The sequence below is a fragment of the Diabrotica undecimpunctata genome, chromosome 3 (assembly GCF_040954645.1).
Source record: "Diabrotica undecimpunctata isolate CICGRU chromosome 3, icDiaUnde3, whole genome shotgun sequence".
NCBI lineage: Eukaryota > Metazoa > Arthropoda > Insecta > Coleoptera > Chrysomelidae > Diabrotica > Diabrotica undecimpunctata.
In genome coordinates this window covers 51,829,273-51,851,874 of record NC_092805.1, presented here as the reverse complement: position 1 = coordinate 51,851,874, position 22,602 = coordinate 51,829,273, and the positions used below count along the sequence as shown (strand labels likewise).

The 22,602-nt window shown below is 31.8% G+C and overlaps 2 protein-coding genes across 2 annotated transcripts in view; one reads left to right on the top strand and one right to left on the bottom strand.

Annotated features, from left to right (window-relative positions):
* LOC140436797 (proton-coupled amino acid transporter-like protein pathetic) overlaps positions 1-21,789 on the top strand; it is a 100,655-nt gene extending 78,866 nt beyond the window's left edge. The window contains exons 5-9 of the mRNA XM_072525889.1: positions 54-175; positions 6,052-6,136; positions 7,763-8,042; positions 8,172-8,358; positions 14,456-21,789. Coding sequence (XP_072381990.1) covers positions 54-175; positions 6,052-6,136; positions 7,763-8,042; positions 8,172-8,358; positions 14,456-14,858 — 1,077 coding nt within the window. The 3' untranslated portion in view covers positions 14,859-21,789. The remainder of the gene's footprint in view (positions 1-53; positions 176-6,051; positions 6,137-7,762; positions 8,043-8,171; positions 8,359-14,455) is intronic.
* On the bottom strand, positions 19,092-19,556 carry LOC140435784 (activity-regulated cytoskeleton associated protein 1-like). Its single transcript, XM_072524501.1, has one exon. It carries the CDS (start codon positions 19,554-19,556, stop codon positions 19,092-19,094), a length of 465 nt encoding a protein of 154 aa, XP_072380602.1.
* Positions 21,790-22,602: the final 813 nt, after the last annotated feature.

Here is a 22,602-nt window from a genome sequence, read left to right as displayed (position 1 = left end):
TTACTTTATATCAGACCTAAGGCTACATACTTGACCATAAAATTATTTTGTAGGTATCAGCGTCACAAAAAATGTGTGTAAAAACTAAAACGCCGAGTATGGGATATGCAGAAACTGCTGAAGCGGTCTTTCAAAATGGTCCTAGAAAATTGCGGAAATTTTCTGGTGTTGCTAGGTGAGTAAAGTTTTTATATACATAGTAAATACTGATACATATTAAAAAAAGAGATATATTATGACAGACTTACAGTTGAGTCCATGGTTCTTTATCCGTGCGTCATTATTTAAAGTAAACGAAATAAATCGGAAATTTACTCCACGCAATAGCAACTGCCAGAAGGTGGCTACTGCTCCGATTACGGATTATATTATAAAATTGGACGTTATCAAATAAATAGAAAGTAAAATGATTTGCTTTAAAATTTTGGTTTTTTGGTTATCAGTCGTTGTCGTTTTTAAACGTTTCGTTTCCCGGGATTGTTTTCTTTTCTTTTTCGTTTATTGTATACTGGTTTTCTCGTCAAGTGCAGCTGCTACCCTCTAAAACAAAGTTAAAATATTATCAATATTTTGTTATGTAATAAAGTTGACAACTAAATAATAATAATATTTTATATATACATATATATATATATATATATATATATATATATATATATATATATATATATATATATATATATATATATATATATATATATATATGATATATATGATAAGTGGCTTCAAAGAATTCTTTAAGCGGTTACATTTGAGGAAAGGATTGGCAATAGGAAAATAAATTAAACCAAATAATTTTGTGATGCTAAACTATTTAATTATTTATTAAAAAAGAATCAAAAAATTATTAAAGTTAGACAATTTTACAATTAATCAAAATCATATATCATATGCGCTAATCCGTATAATTAAAATTACAAATTCATTAAAATTCCTATACAAATTATTAATAATTGTTTGGACTTGTATTCAAATAAAAGATCTCGTCCCTGTGTTTTCTTTTTTAAATTAAATCAAAACAAAGAATATTCTGTCAAGAAATATTACTTCTTTAAATTTTTTTATCTGAATAAAAATATTATATTTATTTTGAAATGAAATCACTGAATAAAATATTAAAAAAAAAACAAATTAAATATGATCTAGTTGTGATCGTGGTTGAAAGTATTTGTTGATTATATGGTAAACTAACCTTTTATTTCCAAGAATTGTCTACTGGCTCCTTTTCTTCTTACGACTGTGATCTGCCCAACTTTTGCTCGTACTCTCAGTTGCTCTACAAACGCCTGCTATCTCCTCTGCTTGTTAACGTCCCTCGCATGCACTATCACCGCATCAGTCTCTCCAAAAACTTCTGGACCAAACTCCTATCTCACAGGAACCCAATTTCTCCCTAGTCGAAACGATTTTCACTTAATCGACTAGTACTAAATATACCATACACCTGTTTGGTTATTACAATCCTTGTGGCTCGTTCCACAGACACCAAACACCTTTCACAAATGATTGTTTGATAAGAACTCTGCTAACTTTCACTGCAGGATATGGAACCAAAACAACTTGCTTCTTTCGACATTTAAATCACAGTAATCTTTTCCCGGGCACAACCTGACTTCCTTCACTTCAATCCCTCCTTCTCCTTTTCACCAATCAGACACATACCATCCCTTTCGATCAATCAAATTCTGTGACTTGTCAAACACGAGCTTAATGCTATTATGGTATCACATTACCTTGGTATTTCCAAATTTTGCATAAATAAGATCTTTTCTTTGTTTCCAAGTTTCTAGAGTCAATACAGCTAATACTACTTCGGTTATTGTATACTTATCCTTGACCACAAAACTTTCTATTTCTTTGTCCATTTTTTTTTGTAAACAAAAGATTTAAACCTTATATTCTAAAATTGCTATCTTTGGACTACTTACATTAATTGTTTATGAGAATTCCTCTATTGTTTTCATATATTAACGTACAAATATCTATTCTCCTATCTGCCTACTTTCTACTAAATTAGAATATCCATTACTCATTCAAATATTTGAATCTTACAAATCTAATATTTCTATTTACCGACTGTGAAACGACTTTACCGGTCGGTAAATTTAATTTTTTGTTAGATTTTAATAAATTTAAACCATAACAATATATATATATATATATATATATATATATATATATATATATATATATATATATATGTGTGTGTGTGTGTGTACTTGTCATCAATAAAGCTTTATAATAGTGCACATTTGAAAATTGTACTTTTTGTACCTCGTTGGCTTCGAGGTCCCAACGATCCCCCATTCCTTTTTTCTAATTCAAAGTACTCGATTAAATTTAAAACGAGTTCTTGTGCTTGTGCGGTAAGAGTTTTTCCAGGCATAATCTATAAAAATTCAATAAAATATGTTCTTTTTGTCGTTTCTTTCACTTTTGCGGAAACTTAAACAAAACCATTCCTTAACTGTGTAATTGAGGTTAACTTTGTATGTAAATTATTGGCAAAAAATACACTTACCATAAAATTTCAAACTTAAATATAAAATTAGAAGTGAAAACAACTGTTTGTATAATTTAAATAACTTCTAAATGCAAAACAACAGAAAAAAAATCCAACAAACTAAAAGCCACAAGTAAACAAACCAGAAACATCACAAATTGTACTTAAAATCTGAAAATGTCCCCCAGCGTACCTTGTGCCGCCGATGTACTGAGGCTAGAGCGTTCATAAAAAAAACATGTGTCTTTACTTAATAACATACGGTAGCTATTTTGTCTTTAGTTTCATGCGCGTTAAAGCGGCTTCCCACGATCGGTGATGTTGCGGACGGACGCGGACCAGCTCGCACCTACGCACCGTGGGAAATGTCTCGTCCGTGGTAGCACAGGCACGTCTGTGCTGGTGCATCGCGCGTCGTATCCATCGAGAGCGACGCGATCCGAGTGCGTCCTTGTTTTAACAGATAAGGTCAAGTCAGAAGTTGTTCATTCGCTGACACGAGTAGATGTCTGTAGTGTTGTCAAAGTTATTTTGCACTTTTTTGCTAAAAAATGGAATGGACAAACAAAGTTATTTTTGATTTTTTTAAATTTGTATCAAAATGAAACAAGTTTATGGAATTCTACGGCGCCAGGACGTAAGAACCGGAACGATATATTCGATGCATGGAACCGAATAAAAAATCAATTGAAGAATAGTGCTATTTCGATTAAAAACTTAAAAAAGAAGAGAGAAAATTTAATGTCTCCATACAGAAGGCTGTCACGGACCGTAGGAAGAGCTCTGTCTGCGGAACGTTGCCGTCCGTACTCATCGGCTGTGCGTGATGATTTGTAGAATCGCCGATCGTGGGAAGCCGCTATAAGACAATAATGCTAGATAAAAAGTATGTGTTTTATCTCGCCAGGTATTAATGACACACGGGTAAATAACCATGGACTCAACTATATATCCCTTAATTTTCTTTTAAATTGTGAACATTGTTAGTAAATATATTATTTATTAACGGTTTATACTTTTAAATAACTCGTGAATATTAAACGTTTTCGAGTATAGGATGATTTGTATATTAAAACATAATGCAAACATAGATTTAATCCGTACTAAGATAAATAATTATTGTTTTATTATCTATACATTTTCTGTTGGAAGTTGTTATTTTTCCTGCTGGGATTATAACGATAAGCAAACAACCAGATTATTACAAGTGTTGTACATCCTATCATATCATTTTATCAGTTCAGGGAAAATAATGATCTTATCCCTATTGTATACCGTGATTTCGAAATAATAAGTATTTCGATTATTAGTTGTCATTGATTATAAAAATCGATAATTTTATCAATTAAGTTATATCTTCATAATATAAGCAGTCTCAAAATATGTTATATTTGAACTGCTAAAATAATTTATATGTATTTATGGAGATGTTTCACTTTAAGTTCTTTCCAAGTTTCGCGCATAACACTCTCCGTATATCCGTATTTCGGATGCGTTATTCGCTCTTCATTTGGTTCTTGTTCTTTCTCATTTTCTTCAGTCTGCGAATATTCGCCACTTTCCTCCATATTTCATTGTCTCATCTGATTAAGGATCCTGCTCCTATCTATATTAGGGTAGCTATGCGTTTCTCTACTCCTCGAACTCTCTAGTTATCGTGGATCCATGTGTTTTCCTGATTCGCAGTCTTATTCATAAAATATACATTTCCGTCTTAATTTAGGCTAGTTTTAGTTCATCTGCAATCGCAGTTTTGTCATTGAGAGTCAGCGCATATACCATAGAAAATTTAACTTTATGCGTGCTAGTCCAGGATATCTTTTTCTTCTCCTTCTTCTTTTTATGTAGATAAGACTTTGTCTGTTTTTCAATGTATCTTTGATCTGTCTTCTGATCGTCATCTTATTGGGAAACCGTCTCTTGTCGTCTTTACTACTCTATTTGTTGTCATTCGGTTTATATGATCGTTCTCCAAATCATGGGGTTTTCTTTTTTGATATGTTAGTGTTCGTTACTTTCCTCTCTCCAAGTGATTCTGTTGCTGCATTAATTATGTTATTTTTAAATTGTTCCCAGCTTTCCTCGATGTTATCGTTTTCTAATATTTCATTTCCAGCGATCTTCTGTGATATTCTTTTTCTGTATAGGTATTGTTGGCGCTAAGTTGGCGCCGCTCTCTTGGGTGTGAAGTATTGCAGGATGATTCTTACCTTACATAATACTAGGCTATGTCGCTACCTACATCTGCTGAGTTGAGGCATCTTACGTCGATTATTTTCGATGGATATATATCTCTGTTGGTTCTAATCTATCATAGATCTTTGTCCACGGGTGTTATTAAATGTATATTTGTGTTGGTCTTTGTGGTCAAAAAATGTGTTGCTTATTCTAAGTTCATTATTCGTGCAGAAGTTTAGCATCAGTTCTCCATTTTTGTTTTTAAAATCCTCGTTGTGTTTTTGCTTAATTCTGGGTATTACTTGATAGCCTATTCGAGCGTTAAAATCCCGTAATATTATCATCTTCCGTCTGACTTGATCTACTACTTATTATAATTGGTCATAAAAAGTTACCCTTGTTGTTTGAGGCTTGTTATTTTCTGAGCTATATACTCCGATGGTATTCATGTCTTCCTTCTCCATTCTTATCTTTGCTGTTATAGTCCAGGAATGACGGTAAAAATAGTAGAAAATTTTTAAATTATTTTTATATGCATCGATTTGCTTGAATTTTTGACAGTAGTTAAAAAATAACTCAAGATCAAAATCTACCCTATAGAAATATGTGCTTTTTTTCGTTTTTTCGAAAAGTCTCTATTTTTGGAGTTATTGAAAGTTCACAAATTACACATCCAAAAAAGCTTGTTTTTAAAGGGTATTTCGAATATCTGCAAAAATTTAGATTTTATTGGAGAAACTGTTTGGATATAAAATGATAATGATATAAAATAAATATTTTCTTGCTTTAAATATCGTTCCGACGATATGAATTCAATATTTGTAAATATTAGACTAGAAGACACTTTTTAATAGTATCGCGTATAATTCTTCACCAGACCTTGGTGTATGCTTGCGCCCCATCTAAAAATTTTCTTGAGCATTACTTTTTCCTTTTAGATAAATTTTTCTTTTAACGCTCTTTCGATCTAATTTGTTATCCGATATACCTGATACACAGTGAAGTGTTCATTTTGAAATCTAAATTGATGATTGATTGAAAAAGATTAGGAAATATTCGAAACGAAGTTCAAAATTTAACTTTTAAAAAAGCGGAAAAATACAAAACAAATTAAGAAAAAAAACCATTTCATTTGGCAAAATGTCGAAAATTAGTCTTTAGTGTTTTATTTAGAAAATTGCATTACGTTCTTCATTATTCTTATATAAATCAGAAGCTTGTTTAGTACCTCTTATTTCTCTGCGGTTTTATATTTTTTTAATATTCACGTGGTGTCGTAGTTGAGATGAATTATTAATCAAAAATAAACACAAAATAATGAATTCCCAAAATTAACTGCTCTTATAATTAATGGTTTGTGCTATTTTCAGGAATTTTTCGGATATTGCTCTCGCTTTAACTTATGCTGCAGGAACAGCGGTGTATATCGTATTTATATCAGAATCTCTTCAAAAGGTAAGTGATTGTAAATAGAAAGATTTACCTACTATATATGTTTTTGAAATTTATTTAATGAAATTAAATTTAAAATTTTTTAATTTTGAAATTTAATGATTTTAACTGATTGCTCTTTTCAAACCTTACTGGCATTATATTACTGGTTTATAACAAAAATGTATAACTATGTAGGTTCTGAAACTATTCTCTTGTGACATTTCTTTATTTTTTACTTTATTTAATATAAACTATAAATGCTTTTAATTAAAATTATGGTTCAGTCCCATTAAATATCGTAGATAATACCACTAGTGTGTTCTTCTTCTTAATATTTCGTTTACTCTTGTATTTAACTTTTCTCTCATTGTCAACTTATTTATTTGTAAGTACATGTGAGAATAACATTATATTTGTGTTTTGTACTGCATTTTACAAATTTTTAATGTCATTATGTAATAACGTATGTCCTACAAGTTTCTGAACAAAATTCATTGGCTTGAATATTAACAAAAATAAAATAATTTAAAGTTGGCTTTGGAAACAAAAGTTTGTTTAATTTGTTTATTGTCAGAATGTTCCAGAATGAAAATATTTCAAGCAGAATCATTTATAGAACAATAGCGGAGTGCGAGCAGGGAATAACATGTCTGAATCTCCCAAAAAGTCGAAGATCACGTGCATTTATTGCACAGAGAAATTGGTGAGAAGAACAAAAAATCAGATTGGAATGTCAACGAGAAGACTTTCTCGTCAATACATAATCTTCTAAGAGTAAGATATCGTTGAAATTGAGCAGGAATGGTCTTAAATACCGGAAGAATACTGTCTAGCGCAACTCCTTCCTATTCCAAGATAGTGTCATCAATTGAGGCGGGTACACTTTACCAATAAAAAAATTATTTTAAATGACGAAAAGCATTTCACTTTTAGTAATTCTGAAATACAGGAAAACGATGGATTTTATACGGACCACGTAGAATAAGAATAAAATCCTTGTCTGGTACGCAATTTCTAACCGGGGGGTATCCCGACCTTTTGTACGAAGAGTGAGGGATGAAGCTTTGAATAGTCAGAGCTATATTAATAACTGCCTTTCCAAATTACTTCAGTTTGTCCACGAACATCATGCTAATGACGATATCATCTATTGGACACACCTAGCACTATGCCATTTCTCAAGAAATATGCAAAACTGGCTTCGACAACACTACATAAGTTTTTTTCCTAAAAACGATAATCCTCCCAACTTTCACAGGCTCGTCCAGTAGATTTTTGAACTTTACTGTCAATGAAGGTTTCTTATGGCGGCTAAGATGATGAACAACTAAAACGGTGAATTTACGAAAAACTGAGAGAAATTGATCTGAATACCGTCCAGGACCTCATGAAAGACATTCGAATAAATTTGTGTCTGGTAAAGCAGAATGGGCCACTTTACATAATTCAATAGTAAAGTTTAGTTAAATATTAAGTTACAATTTTATGATAATAATTAGTGTTTAAATAAGTTTGATCATTAAAAAAATCCAATAAATATTTTGTGTCAAAACTTTTAGGACATACCTTAGTAATTATTAAATTAGTATGTTTAAGTTCTTTTTTTTATTTTTCATTTTCATCTAATTGTTCCTTTAATTTTTTTAGCTAGTAAAAGTATACTACGAACCAGCCGGTGAAGACGTTTGGAGTCTTTATTTTAAACTTATGATTCTTGGACCTCTAATTCTCTTCTGCCAAGTAAGAGAATTGAAGCACCTGGTGCCATTCTCTTTTATTGCTAACATCACTATGTGTGTCGCATTTGCAATTACTTTGTATTATACTTTCGTAAAAATTCCGAAAGTGAGCATCAAAGAAAGAAATTTAGTAACCACCTGGTCCGGATTGCCTTCGTTCTTCAGTACTGTTATATTTGCCATGGAAGGTAATACTTATAGAATTAACAAATAGTTTTAATAATATTATTACCTAATATAATTATTACCTAATTATATTAATAATATTACCTAACGAATGATTCAATTTAATATAATTTTAATTTTATTTCTTTTAGGTATCGGTACTATTATGCCGGTTGAAAATTCCATGATTACTTCCCAGTTTTTGGGATGTCCTGGTGTTTTAAATATGGGTATGGCAATTATAGTTACATTTTTTGCCAGCTTGGGATGTTTTGGTTATTATGCATTTGGTGATGAAACGGCGGCTACCATTACGCAAAATTTGCCCAATGAAGAACTGTAAGTACCATTACATATATACACTGCCCCGCAAAATTAATCGGACACGTTAATTTGAAAGTTCTCTCCTTTTAGTTTTGTTAAATTGCCCTGTAAAATAATGAAATATAATTATCAAAATATAGGTTGCCTTTATTAATTTTTTTTCAAGCGAAGCTGCTATACTGGCGTTGTATTACTTTTTTCTCTATAGTAAAATGCTGAGGCGAATTTGATTATTGTCAACTAAATGTAAATCTGGTTTATTATTTTCACTAGATTCTATGTTAGATTCAAAAATTGTTGAAAGAGAATCGCTTATTCTAAAGGATGATACTTGCGAAATTATATTAGAATTGGAAATAAGATGAAATTTGCCTACAGGTTCAAGATGATGCTTGGATACATTCCTTTTTGATACAAGTTTCTTTTCTTCTTTAAGTTTCTTTCCAGCGTTCTTCATATATATATATATATATATATATATATATATATATATATATATATATATATATATATATATATATATACAAACAACACAGTTTATTAGGGTTGCAGTCAGAAAATTGGCCGGGATGTTAATGAAACACTCTTATGACTTTTCGTCTAGCTTTCGGAATCGTTTTGTTCCTTTTTCAAGACACTATAATTAGAAAAAAGTGTAAATATTTATTAAATATCACAAATCTTCAGTGCAACTTACTAGTCGTTGAGATTATTTACAAAAGCATAGACACTCAACATTAATAACAACACACATAAAATATAAAATAGTGGACAAAATACATTTAAAATTCTTTAAAATTTAGGTACAAGTTTATAGTTTAAAAGTATATAAAACGGTTACTAAAACAAGGTTTACGATACCACTCCGTCCTTAGCATGCCATCATTGCCACGATGGATTAGCATGTCTAAAAAAGGAATCATATTATCAGCCTCTCTCTCTCAACCGTAAACTTTAGGTGTTCACATTGGGCGTTAAAGGTGTTTAACACATCAGTTACTTTGTTTTCAGGGACCTTTGATAATATGATTTGAGATTTGATAATATGATTCCTTTTTTAGACATGCTAATCCATCTTGGCAATGATGGCATGCTAAGGACGGAGTGGTATCGTAAACCTTGTTTTAGTAACCGTTTTATAAACTTTTATTCTCAACATCCATCCAAGATGAAAACAAATTTGGTTTTGGCCCTGAAAACTAGGGTTATCAACTTGTCACACATCGAGTTCAGAGACAAGGGATTAAAAAAGCTGAGATCTATATTACAAGAGAACTCCTATCCTATAGGGCTGTTAAATAAACTCATTTTCGGTTCTCCGTTTCCTTCGCATTTTTCTGACAACCAAAATTTTCATAACAATGAGGTCCGACAATTGACATTGACACAGAACACATCAGTGATACCATCCAAAATAACTTATGGTTGCCTACCTTACATTCCAGTTTTGACACCGAAGCTAATGAACATCTTCAAAAATGTTCGTGATTTAAAAATTACAACCAAAAATGTGAAAACGATATCGAAGTTGTACACAAAAACAAAAGATTCTTTCACAATACAGGAGTCATCGAATATTGTTTATTCTATACCGTGTAATAATTGCAACAAAATATATATAGGAGAATCATCTCGTAATTTTCACAGTAGGGTGATCTCACATCGTAGCGATATAAAAACCAAAAAAATAAATGCATGTGCATTGACAGAACATGCATTACCGTTGAAACATGAATTTAATTTCGAGGATTCCTGTATTTTGGCAAAGGAAAAGAACCATTCAAAACGTGTTTTCTTGGAAATGTGTTCCATAAAATCAAGTATATCTTGCATCAATAAAAAGTCAGACATAGATAAACTGAGCAACATTTATTGTTACTTACTGGAAAAACATCCAAAATAAAATTAATATCTACCTGTACCCGTACCCACACAAATTACAGTTATATGCATAACATGTTGCATACCATTAAGACAGGTTTAAAAATTAAAATCACCTAAGATGGGCCTCTAGTATTTCTGAAAAAGAAACATGATATTAAATACACCTAATTACTTTTTAATCATAGGATTTTTTCTTTTTGTTCTCTATGTGCCAGAGTTAAAACACACTAGTAAAAGATGACAACAAAATTTTTACTACTTGTACCTAAATTTTAAAGAATTTTAAATGTATTTTGTCCACTATTTTATATTTTATGTGTGTTGTTATTAATGTTGAGTGTCTATGCTTTTGTAAATAATCTCAACGACTAGTAAGTTGCACTGAAGATTTGTGATATTTTATAAATATTTACAGTTTTTTCTAATTATAGTGTCTTGAAAATATGTCATAAGAGTGTTTCATTAACATCCCGGCCAATTTTCTGACTGCAACCCTAATAAACTGTGTTGTTTGTTTATATTGACAGTCACTAATATCCAGTAATTCTTATATCTATATATATATATATATATATATATATATATATATATATATATATATATATATATATATTTCTGTGTCAATTTGCCTGGAATCCGTTGGTTAAACAGCTGCAGTTTTCCCTGGATTTTGGTTCGGTAGCGGGTAAACGTTTGAAAACGACGAGGAAAACGAAGGTTCTTTTTAAAAATGCCCTTTTAAAGGTACAACTAACAGAGTAACAGCACTAATTAAATTACAACTGAGTTTAAAATATATGTGTCGAAACTGCTGATCGGCTGGACTGATGAACTTTAATACCGCTGACAATCGGGGTTAATATATCGTAATTGGCGCAAGCTGTTGCTCTGCATAATAATGGGCATTCCATTCGTTATATCGAGGAAATGCTTGGCGTTCCGCTAAGGACAATATACGATACTTCTCAAAGACTTCGATAAACTGGTTCCTTTTCAAGAAGACCTGAACAGCGAAGACCAAGGGCAACAAACGCATTGAAAAATCAGTTTCTTAAACCTCAAGTGCTTCGAGAGCGAATAGTTACTGCTAGAGCTTTGACTAGTGAGACTGGCAGATATTCATGGTACAACATAATTTCACCTGATGCAGTATACATCAGATTAAGCAAACAAAATTTATGTTAATTACCTGCTAGAGGCCCTGCTACATATTGAGCTTATCAAGGACAACGCTTGGAATTCTCTAGTGCTTATGCAGATCGGAATATGAAAGATTGGAGAAACGTTTTCATTTTACGAAATATTCACCTAATGGTCACAAAAGAGTGTGAAAAATGCCTGGAGAACGCTATATCCGATGTAGCTTCTCTCCTATAGTACAGTTTGGTGGTGGAGGGATAATGATCAGTATCGGCATTAATTTGGAACCACATACAGGAATGTTCCATTCATTCTAATATTTAATTGTCTGATTGCCTTTTACAAGGCAATATTAAAGAGGAGATACGCCAGTGCCTCCGTCTGTCTTGGACCATCATTAATGTCAAGGAACGTTTCCTCCTTCAATTCTAACTCATGAGCTTATATTTTGCATTGTTAGTTGGGTCAACTTAACTAACTTAGGTGGGATACCAAAGTCTATCATTGCATTATATAATGCAGTTATTTTCACACTGTGATAGGCTGCTTTGAAGTCGACGAAGAGATGGAGTGTATCTATGTAATATTAATTTATCTTCAATTGTAGTCAAAAGCTGGTCTTCGATGTCTACAACTATGCCTGTATTGCGTTATTTTCTGGTGTTATGTACGTCTTTGCCTTTTTTGTGCATATGGACATCGTCATGTCTGAGTTCTAGTGTTGTTAGCGTAGTTGTTAAATATCTTATAAAATATCTTAAATATCCTAAAAAATAAAAATATCTTACTCCAGAATAAAAAATTTTGTAAATTTTTATTTGTTGTTAAATTAATCAATATTTTGGAACTTGTTTTTTATTTTATAGCTTATTAAGCATACAGTAATAAAAATATTAAAAATTAAGTTTTTCTTATACTTTTTAATTGTACTTAAAATAAACTTACTGTTCGGTTAATTTTGTGGAGCAGTGTATTTTAAAAAATAGACGATCTCTACATTTTTATTTTTGCATCTTAAAATCATTGAGATAATTTAAACAAGATAAAATATTAGTTTTAAGAACTGATTGTGAAACTATTTGTTTGTAGAGTTTTTATATTGTGTACCTACTTATTTAATGGAAATAAACCACAAATTTAATTGTAAATAAGTTATATTTGACGCTTAAGTTGTATTTTAAGAATAATTGTCCAGGTTAAAATCAAAACTTCAACTACGACATATTTCTAACTAAAATTGTAGTTTATTTCCTATAAATATAGCACATAATTGGTTTTACGATTTCCACTTGAGTTCCACTACGAAATGAAAACTAGTTTTTCTTTTTTGTTGAGGACAAATTTTGTTTAAAATATTGCAGTAGTATTTCCACAGGATATTGATACTCTAGTGATAAACCATTAGCCCCTACTCCTACCTCTTCATATGTTTGTATAATAACAGAGGGCACCTCTTGTAATGTTGTTTTCTGTAATTTCTTTTTTTTTGTTAACTCACACTCGTTTATAATAATATTTACCGAGATTTCAAAATTTTGTGTTGAAGCCATAATGTAACAGGACATCTTCATAAATTTGTATTGTTTCAATACTTAAGTAGGTATCATAATGTCCAGTTGCGTCACCGGATTCTAGATATTGAGATTGTGTTAGCTTAACAAAACCTTCTAGCGTGATCCTCCTTATTTGTATATGTAGAAGGGTTTCTAGCATTTACATCATAACCCTGGATGAGTCTATGCCTCTCTAGCTATGTCGTTTCATTCAGATCTTTCTTGTCCCCTTCTCCTCGATTATCTTACTTATACATATGTCTTCCGTGTCACCCGACTATCTCGTTCTGGGTCTTCCTTTCTTTAGTTTTCCTGTCGGCTTCCATTACAGCATTTTGTTTGTTGCTTAATATCTTCCTGTTGCTTAACATGTTCCAGTCATGATAGCCTCCGACTTCTTACAAATCATGCAATATCGTGCTCTTTATTCAATTCATTAATCACGTAGTTTTTTCTAATTCTCCAAATTCCGTACTCTTGCACCGGACCATATACTTTTCTGATTATCTTTGTCTCGAATATCTTGAGTTGTCCTTCATCTTTTTTTGTCATTACCTAGGCAGAAAACCAAGGTGATGATCATCGATAGAATCAGAAACCAAGCAGAGATAAGGATATGACAGGTTACGAAGTGGTTGGCAATTTAATTACTTAGGTTCCGTTATTACTAACAGTGGAGGATGCGAAGATGAGATCAGTCGACGCGTCACAATGGCCAGATCGGCAACAACCAAACTCACAAAAATTTGGAAGAACACTGACATCACAAAAAACACAAAATTACGCCTTGCTCGAGCATTGATATTTCCTATCGCCACCTATGCTTCAGAAACTTGGACAATAAAAAAAGCCGATTCAAAGCATATAATGGCATTTGAAATGTGGGTTTACCGTAAAATCTTGTGCATACCATGGACCGCCCTTCGCACAAATAACTTAATTCTAGCAGAACTTAACATAAAAACTAGACTCATCACAATTATCAACCAAAATATACTGAGATATTTTGGACATATAACTAAAAGAAGAGAAGGCATGGAGCGAATGATAGTTGAAGGTAACGTAGCAGGTAAAAGATCCAGAGGAAGATCTCCAGTACGATGACCGGACCAGATAAAGGACATGACTGGTTACTCATTCTCCGAAGCAAAACAACACGCACAAGAGAGAGATAATTGGACAGAAATAGTCAAATAAATTACATGACGCCACCACATCCTTACGAAGGAGAAAAGGTAGAGGAGTAGGAGAAGGTTTCACATTCATCGGTTACTATGGGTCTAATTATTGTTCTGTAAAGAGTCATATTGGTTCCTTTTTCTAATAATTTTGATTGTATCAGTGGGATATGTTGTCAAAACTGGCGAAGAAAGTAGTTTTGGTCCTACAATGAATATGGTGTTGTGCGAAGGGCTACCAATACTACCTTGTAAAACTCAATTGTCGCTAATACAATGACTAATGTGTTAAGTAATATCAGGACTTAAAATGTATCTATACTTGATAATTATAATGTATTAATTATTTTTTTGCAGACTGGCTCAAATAGTTCAAGCAGCAATCTCATCGGCGGTATTCTTCACTTTTATGTTGCAGTTCTATGTGCCAACCGAAACCATATGGAAAAAAGTTAAACCCTACGTTTCAGAAAAAAGACACAACATCGGTCAAATTATCACTAGAACAGTACTTGTGGTATTCATCTTTGCAATAGCAGCTGCAGCTGGGCATCACCTCGACGCTCTTATAGACTTAGCTGGTGCTATCTTCTTATCAACATTAGGGTTTCTGATTCCCGCTGTGTTAGATACTATAGTTAACTGGGACGACTTAGGGAAGTTCAATTACATTTTAATAAAAAACATTCTAATTTGTACATTCTCAATATTCGGTCTAGTGTCCGGTACCATATCTGCACTCCATGAGTTCACCCAATGATTATTTAATTAATTGTGTACATAGTAATTCGTTAAATAGTTTAGATAGTAAAATTTTATACATTTTTAAGAAACTCTTGACAAAACGATAAGATTATTGTTGTTTTGACTTTAATTGTAACTTATTTCGGTTTATTTACTTTGTTACGTACGTGTAAACACTCAGAATATATCATAAATACGAATCTAATTTCAGTAATGAATAGTTTAGCATGAACTTAGTTATTATCAGGGATTTTAGAGTTGTAACAATAAAACACTGAAAACTTTGTTTTCAAAACTTCCACAAATTTTTATTTTAAATTCTTATCACTACAGCTGTTTCGGCTGATTGCCTTTTTCAAGTGAGAAAGGCAATCACATTGCCGTCACTTGAGAAAGGCAATGAGCCGAAACAGCTGTAGTGATAAGAATTTAAAATAAAAATTTGTGGAAGTTTTGAAAACAAAGTTTTCAGTGTTTTATTGTTACATAAAATGAATTTCCATCAAGTAACGGTCGAATCCATCAACGATTTTAGAGTTTTTTACAAGAAAATTATAAACAGGTATAAATACGTATGCTTTTATTGAAGGTTATACCATTTTATTTTACGTACTTCTGTATATCAGATAATAAACACTTCTTGGATCACACAAGCACTTACTTGACATATGATAGATGCAGAGGGTTATTTTATCCCTCATACTCTAGGCGAGCGGTTTACCCCTCAACAGACGCTTAGAAACAGAATATACCGACTAAAATTATTTTTGCATTTCTAATGCACCAAACCTTTTTTATTCGATTCTATATATTTTTCCAAGATGAAATATATTTTTTTTTTAATTTTTACAAGTGGGCCGGCAATTGTTAATTAACAAATAACTTATACAAAAAAGCAATTTCACCTAATTGCTTCGAAATCAATTGTTTTAGGTGTATCTCATCAAAATAAACACCTTTTCTCTCTTGATAAGTTTTCGAAAAATGCTTCCTTTTCGAGTTATTTGCATTTTTTTGTTGAAAAAATGCCTTAATTAGTGATTTTTGGGATTTTTTTTTCTAAAAAACTACTAAATTAATTGCAATTCTACAAATAGCTTTATAATCTTTAAACCGTCGAGTACAAGTTAGAATATTTTGACAAGAATAAATGGTTTCTATCTTGCTAAAAACGTGGACCCAAATATTTCGAATATGCCTTTCAAGCAGTCTACCGCTAAGTGTGTACGGCGGTTGCGGCGATACAGGCGTGCGGCGCGTAGAAATATTTGTTTAAATTTAAAAAATTAATTCAATACAAATATTACGTACAATTTATTAAAAAAATATATATTTCTAATTATTGTTATATAGACATATTATAATTAAAACAATTAAAATTAATTTTTTACAATGCTATAATAATGTAATTTTTCTACGTGGTGACTATATTATTGAATGTTTTATTACAGTGAAATACATTAAGCAATATATAATTAATTTTCATTGAAAAATATAATAAAAAATAAAATTAAAATATAATATTAATTATACATCGTTTTCATTGTCAATAATTTGAAAATTTTCGTCAACAGCAACTGGATTTCCATCTAATAAGCTGATTTCATTTTCTTCAATAGAGTCGTCTTTAACATTTTTACAATTCTCTGGTATACATGCACATACTGCGCAGCATTCTAAATTATAGGAAATACAATTACAATTTTTCGTAGAACATTTTCCGGTACATGAGCAGAAATACTTTTGTAACATATCTAAACTAGTTTCGCCTTCAAAATAATTAAAATCGAAACAATTATTTTCCATTGGCCAACCATGGGTTAATGGATCAAGAGATGAAATAATATTGTTTTATGCTTGAATCCATTCATTTATTTGCCAGTTTGCTCTTAAGTAATGTTGTAATAATGCTGGTTTCGAAGGTGATAATTTTTCATTAGATGCATTTTTTTTAGCGCCTACTTTTACACACCTCAACCGCTGTACACGCTTAGCGGAATACTCTCGAAAGGCATATTCGAAATATTTGGGTCCACGTTTTTAGCAAGATAGAAACCATTTATTCTTGTCAAAATATTCTAACTTGTACTCGACGGTTTAAAGATTATAAAGCTATTTGTAAAATTGCGATTAATTTAGTAGTTTTTTAGAAAAAAAATCCCAAAAATCACTAATTAAGGCATTTTTTCAACAAAAAAATGTAAATAACTCGAAAAGGAAGCATTTTTCAAAAAATTATTAGGAGAGAAAAAGTGTTTATTTTGATGAGATACACCTAAAAAAAATTATTCCGAAACAATTCGGTGAAATTGCTTGTTTGTATAAGTTATTTGTTAATAACAATTGCCGGCCCACTTGTAAAAATTAAAAAAAAAAATACATTTCATCTTGGAAAAATATATAGAATCGAATAAAAAAGGTTTGGTGCATTAGAAATGCAAAAAGAATTTTAGTCGGTTGATGCTCTGCTTATAGGGGTAAACCGCTCGCCTACTCCAAACGCGTTACGGTAGGGATTATGGTTTGTTACAGTCTCCCCCTGGCATCAAACTCGTTAGAAGAAGGGCCAGCAGAAAATGCAGGTTTCTTCCTGGGGCGTCCTCGTCTTCGTATTGGCACTACAGGCGTGGGAGCTTTAACATCTTTGAGGTTAGCGTGTGTAAAGCGGATACGTGGAACACAACAAGATGTGCACTCCACAAACCTCGTAACTCACAGTAGATACCATAGAGTTTATCCCTCTTCGGGTAGAATTTAGTTGCCTGACCTTTCGGCCTGTTACTTGAAGCAGTTGTTTTGGCCCATACTAAATCTCCTTGGAATGGACTGGGTTTCTTTAAACGTCGATCAGCTTGTTTATATTTCACTTTTTCTCGCAATCAAATTCGCACTTTTTCTGATTTAAGTTAGTAAGACCACAGCAAAGACGATCAATGGTGAGTCTTTGAAAAGTCATTGGGGCCATTTAAAAGTCCAGAACAGTGTCACAAACGCAGTTTTATTATGATCAGCTTGCGCCGCATTAACTTGATTATACCCCGATCGTAAGTCTATGGTAGAGATATAAAAAGCTCGCTTAGAGGCGTATAATAAATCGTTCAAAAGTCGCTAGTAGTCACAGCGTTTAAACGTTGATAGTATACGGCAAATTCTCGTACCACCATCTTTTTTCGGCACTATTACAACCGACGTGGCCCATGCATTTTCACATTCTTCGATTATGCCTTCCTCCAGGAGTGTATCTAACTCGGTTTTGAGCACTTTCCTCTTTACCAGTGACATTAAATATGGTGGCAGTGTGATTGGTGCATTATTTCTAGTATTAATGCGATGCTCAGCGTAGGCTGTAGGCTCTCCCCCCCCCCCCATTCTGAAGGTGTTTTTCCTATTTTCTAAAAAGTCATGAAGTCGAACTCGTTCATATTTAGCAAAATTTTTGTTTAATTTTGCTTTAATTGCAAAATACCATTCCTTATTGTGCAAATCTAAAACTATTTGTGCAATGGTCAAAAAATCGAGTTTTTTAATGTTATTTAGGAAAACCTATTAACATCTATAAGCTCTAACTTCTACATCAACTACCGTTGTCATTCGTTTCTAGCTACACGATCACACGATCTACTCATTTTACAGAAATTTGTTCTGACTTAAAAGTTTGACCTCTATTTTCCAAAAGGTTGTATAAAGTTATACTAGCTACACTTTGTTTAGCACCTGTATCGATTAAAGCTTGACCTTAATGACCTAATATGTTGATACGTAAGACCGGTCTAGGTTGAGGTGAAGTAAATGTATCTACGGAAGAGAAATCTACAGAGGATGCTTTCTTCTGACTACAAACTGGACAGTTTGTTTTGATGAAACCTGATTTACCACAACTGAAACAAGTTAAAGGGTTGTTTAAGCTATTGTGTGGTAATTTCGAAGTAGTTGCTCCGACGGTAGCACTAACCATACTCAAAGAATCTGAAATTATCTTAGAAGTCATAGGTGCAGCTCGATCTTTAGACTGTTGAGCAAGTAATTTACGATAATCTTCCTCATAATAACCATGAACATGACAATAAATATACTGCGACCATTTTTGATACGATTCACGATTATGGAAGGCTTTCTCCTCCTTAAAACTGGGTTGGTCAAAGACATTTTAAATTTCCGTGCTTCTGTAAGCAAATCATTAAAGTTGCAGCTGATTCTCGAGAAATGTTTTTTTAATACTTTTTTGCAATTATCCGTACACCATCTCTAATTAAACCGATTCCGTAAGAATACCTGGTTTTATTTGAGCAATTATGGCTTTACATTTACAAACGAAAACGTCAACTGTTCTTTTTCTATCTTGTTCCTCAGCAAACAGTTCGCGATGAACACGGTATGCTGTTTTTTTCGGACCAAACCTAATTCTTAAAAGCATAACAAGTTCATCCCATGTAAAAATATTAGCTTTAACGTCTTGATGCCATTTGCCTTTACCATCACAAAGTATTGTGATTCCTCGAAACGCGTTTTCGTCTGACACTAATGCGCAATCTTTATAAATGTCTACGACACTAATGAAAGCATTTACATCGGTGCCCTTTTTACCACTAAAACGTGAAGGGCATTTCGAAAGATTACCACTTTGCAACGACGGCGAAACAGGAGCATTTTGTACCAACAGTCTCGACAAAAGTTCTTGGAATTGTTCGTTAGTTAACAATACGTTTTGACTCATCATGTATCTACTATTTATGTCCACGAATGTATTTCTTCAGAATATGACTTAAAATTATTTATCGAAATCAAATGTTTGTCAGGGTCTCTATTTTGCATGAAACGTAAGTTATATAAATGGTTTTGCTTACAGTAAAATTGGAAAGTACTTGCCAAATGAAAAATTTTAATAAAATACCTCCAAGACCTTACTTTTTACAGACACTGTATTAAATATATCCTTAGAACAAATTGACATTAAATCACTTCCGCGTTTTCAACAAAACCGAACAGTTTAACAAGTGTAGTCTAGTAGTTAATACCGAAGCTATTAAGAGTATGTAGTTCAGTAATGAGATCGAAGCTACTTTGTTTAAATAAAATACAGCACAAACAGTCCAAATATAATTTCCGAAACACTTTGTTTTTAGTAACCGATATGTCAAGTAGGTAAATATCGAAGCATAAGTGTCCGAATATAACTATATAGAATTACCCGAATCAAATTAATTCAACTTTTTGTCCAGTAACTAAACACGAAGCGGAAAAATTAAATTTTGCCGTTAATTAACCACTAAAATACACTAAAACTTTGATTTATACATATATAATTTCCTGTCACAAGTTGGGGGATAAATTTTGTCTAGGCCCCACGTTGGGCGCCAAACTTTAACATGAATTTAGTTATTCTCAGGAATTTTAGGGTTTTTTTACAAGAAAATTATAAACATGGATTAATACGTTTGCCTTTATTAAAGGTTATAACACGACTCTTTCTTAAAACTAACTAACTAATACTGTTTTGTATTTTATCTAAGTCTGGGAGCACATAACCACATTAACCCACTTGACATCTGCTAGATGCACATAACTATTTCATTGTCATATGTTTGGTTGCCTACATCGTAAGTATGAATACTTTAAAAAATCAGTTCATACATTCTACCAGCAAACAGCCTTTCACTGCAATATATTTTTTTGGTAAAATAACATCAAGAAAATTGATGCCTGTTATAAATTGTCTTCATGTACTAAATAGTTCCCAAGTTTGCACCAATTTATATGTCATTAGTTACTTTTTTGTATCTTTATTAAATTTTTAAAATAATAATCTCAATAAAATGTTAGAAAGTAAGTTTAAGACTGCTGCTTTTGAAATTTTAAAGTTAAGGATAGGATATAGACAAACAAATGTTAAAAAAATTCGGTAAGATCCAAAAAGGTAAACTAATTACCATCATTACACAATATATTATTTCTTGATATAATCGGAAGTGTTTATCTACGTAAAATTATATTTTTATTGTCAATTGTTTTTTTGTGTTCTATCATCGATTTATAATATTTTATCTATTTCTTTTTTTGGTACAAAACTTGAGATTTTTCAGAAATATACATCAAATGAAGAATTCCAAACTTTGTAAACGCATACTAGAGCACAGGAAAACACTTTTCATATGCACTACGCGTTCTAGAAGGCAACTTCATTTACTTTTGACACAATTCCAAATACTCATCTTGACACGAATAATTCACACAATATATTCACAACCTTTAAACGACAATAATTATGTTAAAACAATCCCTTTTAAAAAGATGGCTTGTCACTGAAAGTTGTGACATACAAATTGTCAAATAAATAAATTTTATGGAAACTAATTTATGTTTCACATTCACACAATTTGATTATTTATTCAATTCTTTTGTGATTCAAGAATAATATTTTTGATCTTTACTAGGTTTAAATATTGCTTAGTGATCGTTAAAACAGTGATTAGTAAAAGAAAAGTAAAGTATTTCATTTTGTATTATAGTTTCATTATATTGAAACTACACACAACACATCACCTATTATTTTATTATAATTATTTAAACCGACAATTGTAACTTCAAAATTTGTAAAACCTTTTTATACATTTTAGTATTGATTTAATATTTTTATTTATTTCTATTTTATTTAAGGTTGTGCCTTATATCTTATTTTTAATGTGATGCCATCAATCAGTATTATTGATTGTCTTATTTGTATGTATTTATTTTTAGACCGGTGTAATATATCATTAATTTAAAATATTCATTAAAACATAAAGTTATGTCTTTATTGGTTTAAAATAATTAAAAATCAAAATTATTTAAAAAAAAAATTTAAAATTTAGATTGTGATTTTTAAACTAATAAATACATACGTCTATATATATTTTGTATACCGTGCATACCAGCTATTTAATTTAAATTCTATTATAGTTTCTAAAGCTTTAGGTTTCTGTACATATTGTGAATTATTTATGTAATATATATTTATATTTTTTACTAATTTTCTCTTTATTTTTTATTATTCCTTTCACAAATTGCATGCTTCTTCTTCACGTGCCATATCAGAGTTATCTGACGTTGGCGATCACCATTGAGTTGACTTCAAAGCAAGGACAAAATAAATGAAACCAAAATTCGTGATGCCCTCGATGCCCAGTTAGAAAAGAAACCCTCAAACCACTTAGAGAAAAAAGAAAACCTCGGATGAAAGTAGAAATTCTTGAGCTTATGAAAGAATGAAGAAAACGTAAAGCAAAAGACCTGAAAAAAATCAAAGAATTGAGAGTTTCTAGAAATAGCACAAGAACGAATATCCTTAAAAATGATAAAGGGGATTTGGGTCACAGATTTGAGCTCTTTAATCTAATGTATAAGACTGACAATGGTTACAATCTACCTTTGTAACAATTGTCAAAAAGTCAAGTGCAACAACTTGCTCCACTGACAGAACAATAGCTTTAATGAGTCTTCTTCTTCTACTTCTTGGATATCTTTCGATCTGTTTAATTCTGAAGCTGCCTCTGGTTAATTTCCTGGGAGGTAGATTGCCAACTATCCCTCCATCTTTTAGGTGGTCTTCCGGGAGGTCTTGAACCGGGCGGGTTGTGTTCTAGGGCAATTTTTGGGAGTCTATTCTCATCCATTCATCTTACATGATTGTACCACATCCTCTTACGCTGACTTCCCATCTTACAATATCTTGAATTTTGCACTGCTCTCTGACGTTTGTATTTCTCACCCAGTCTCTTCTTGTT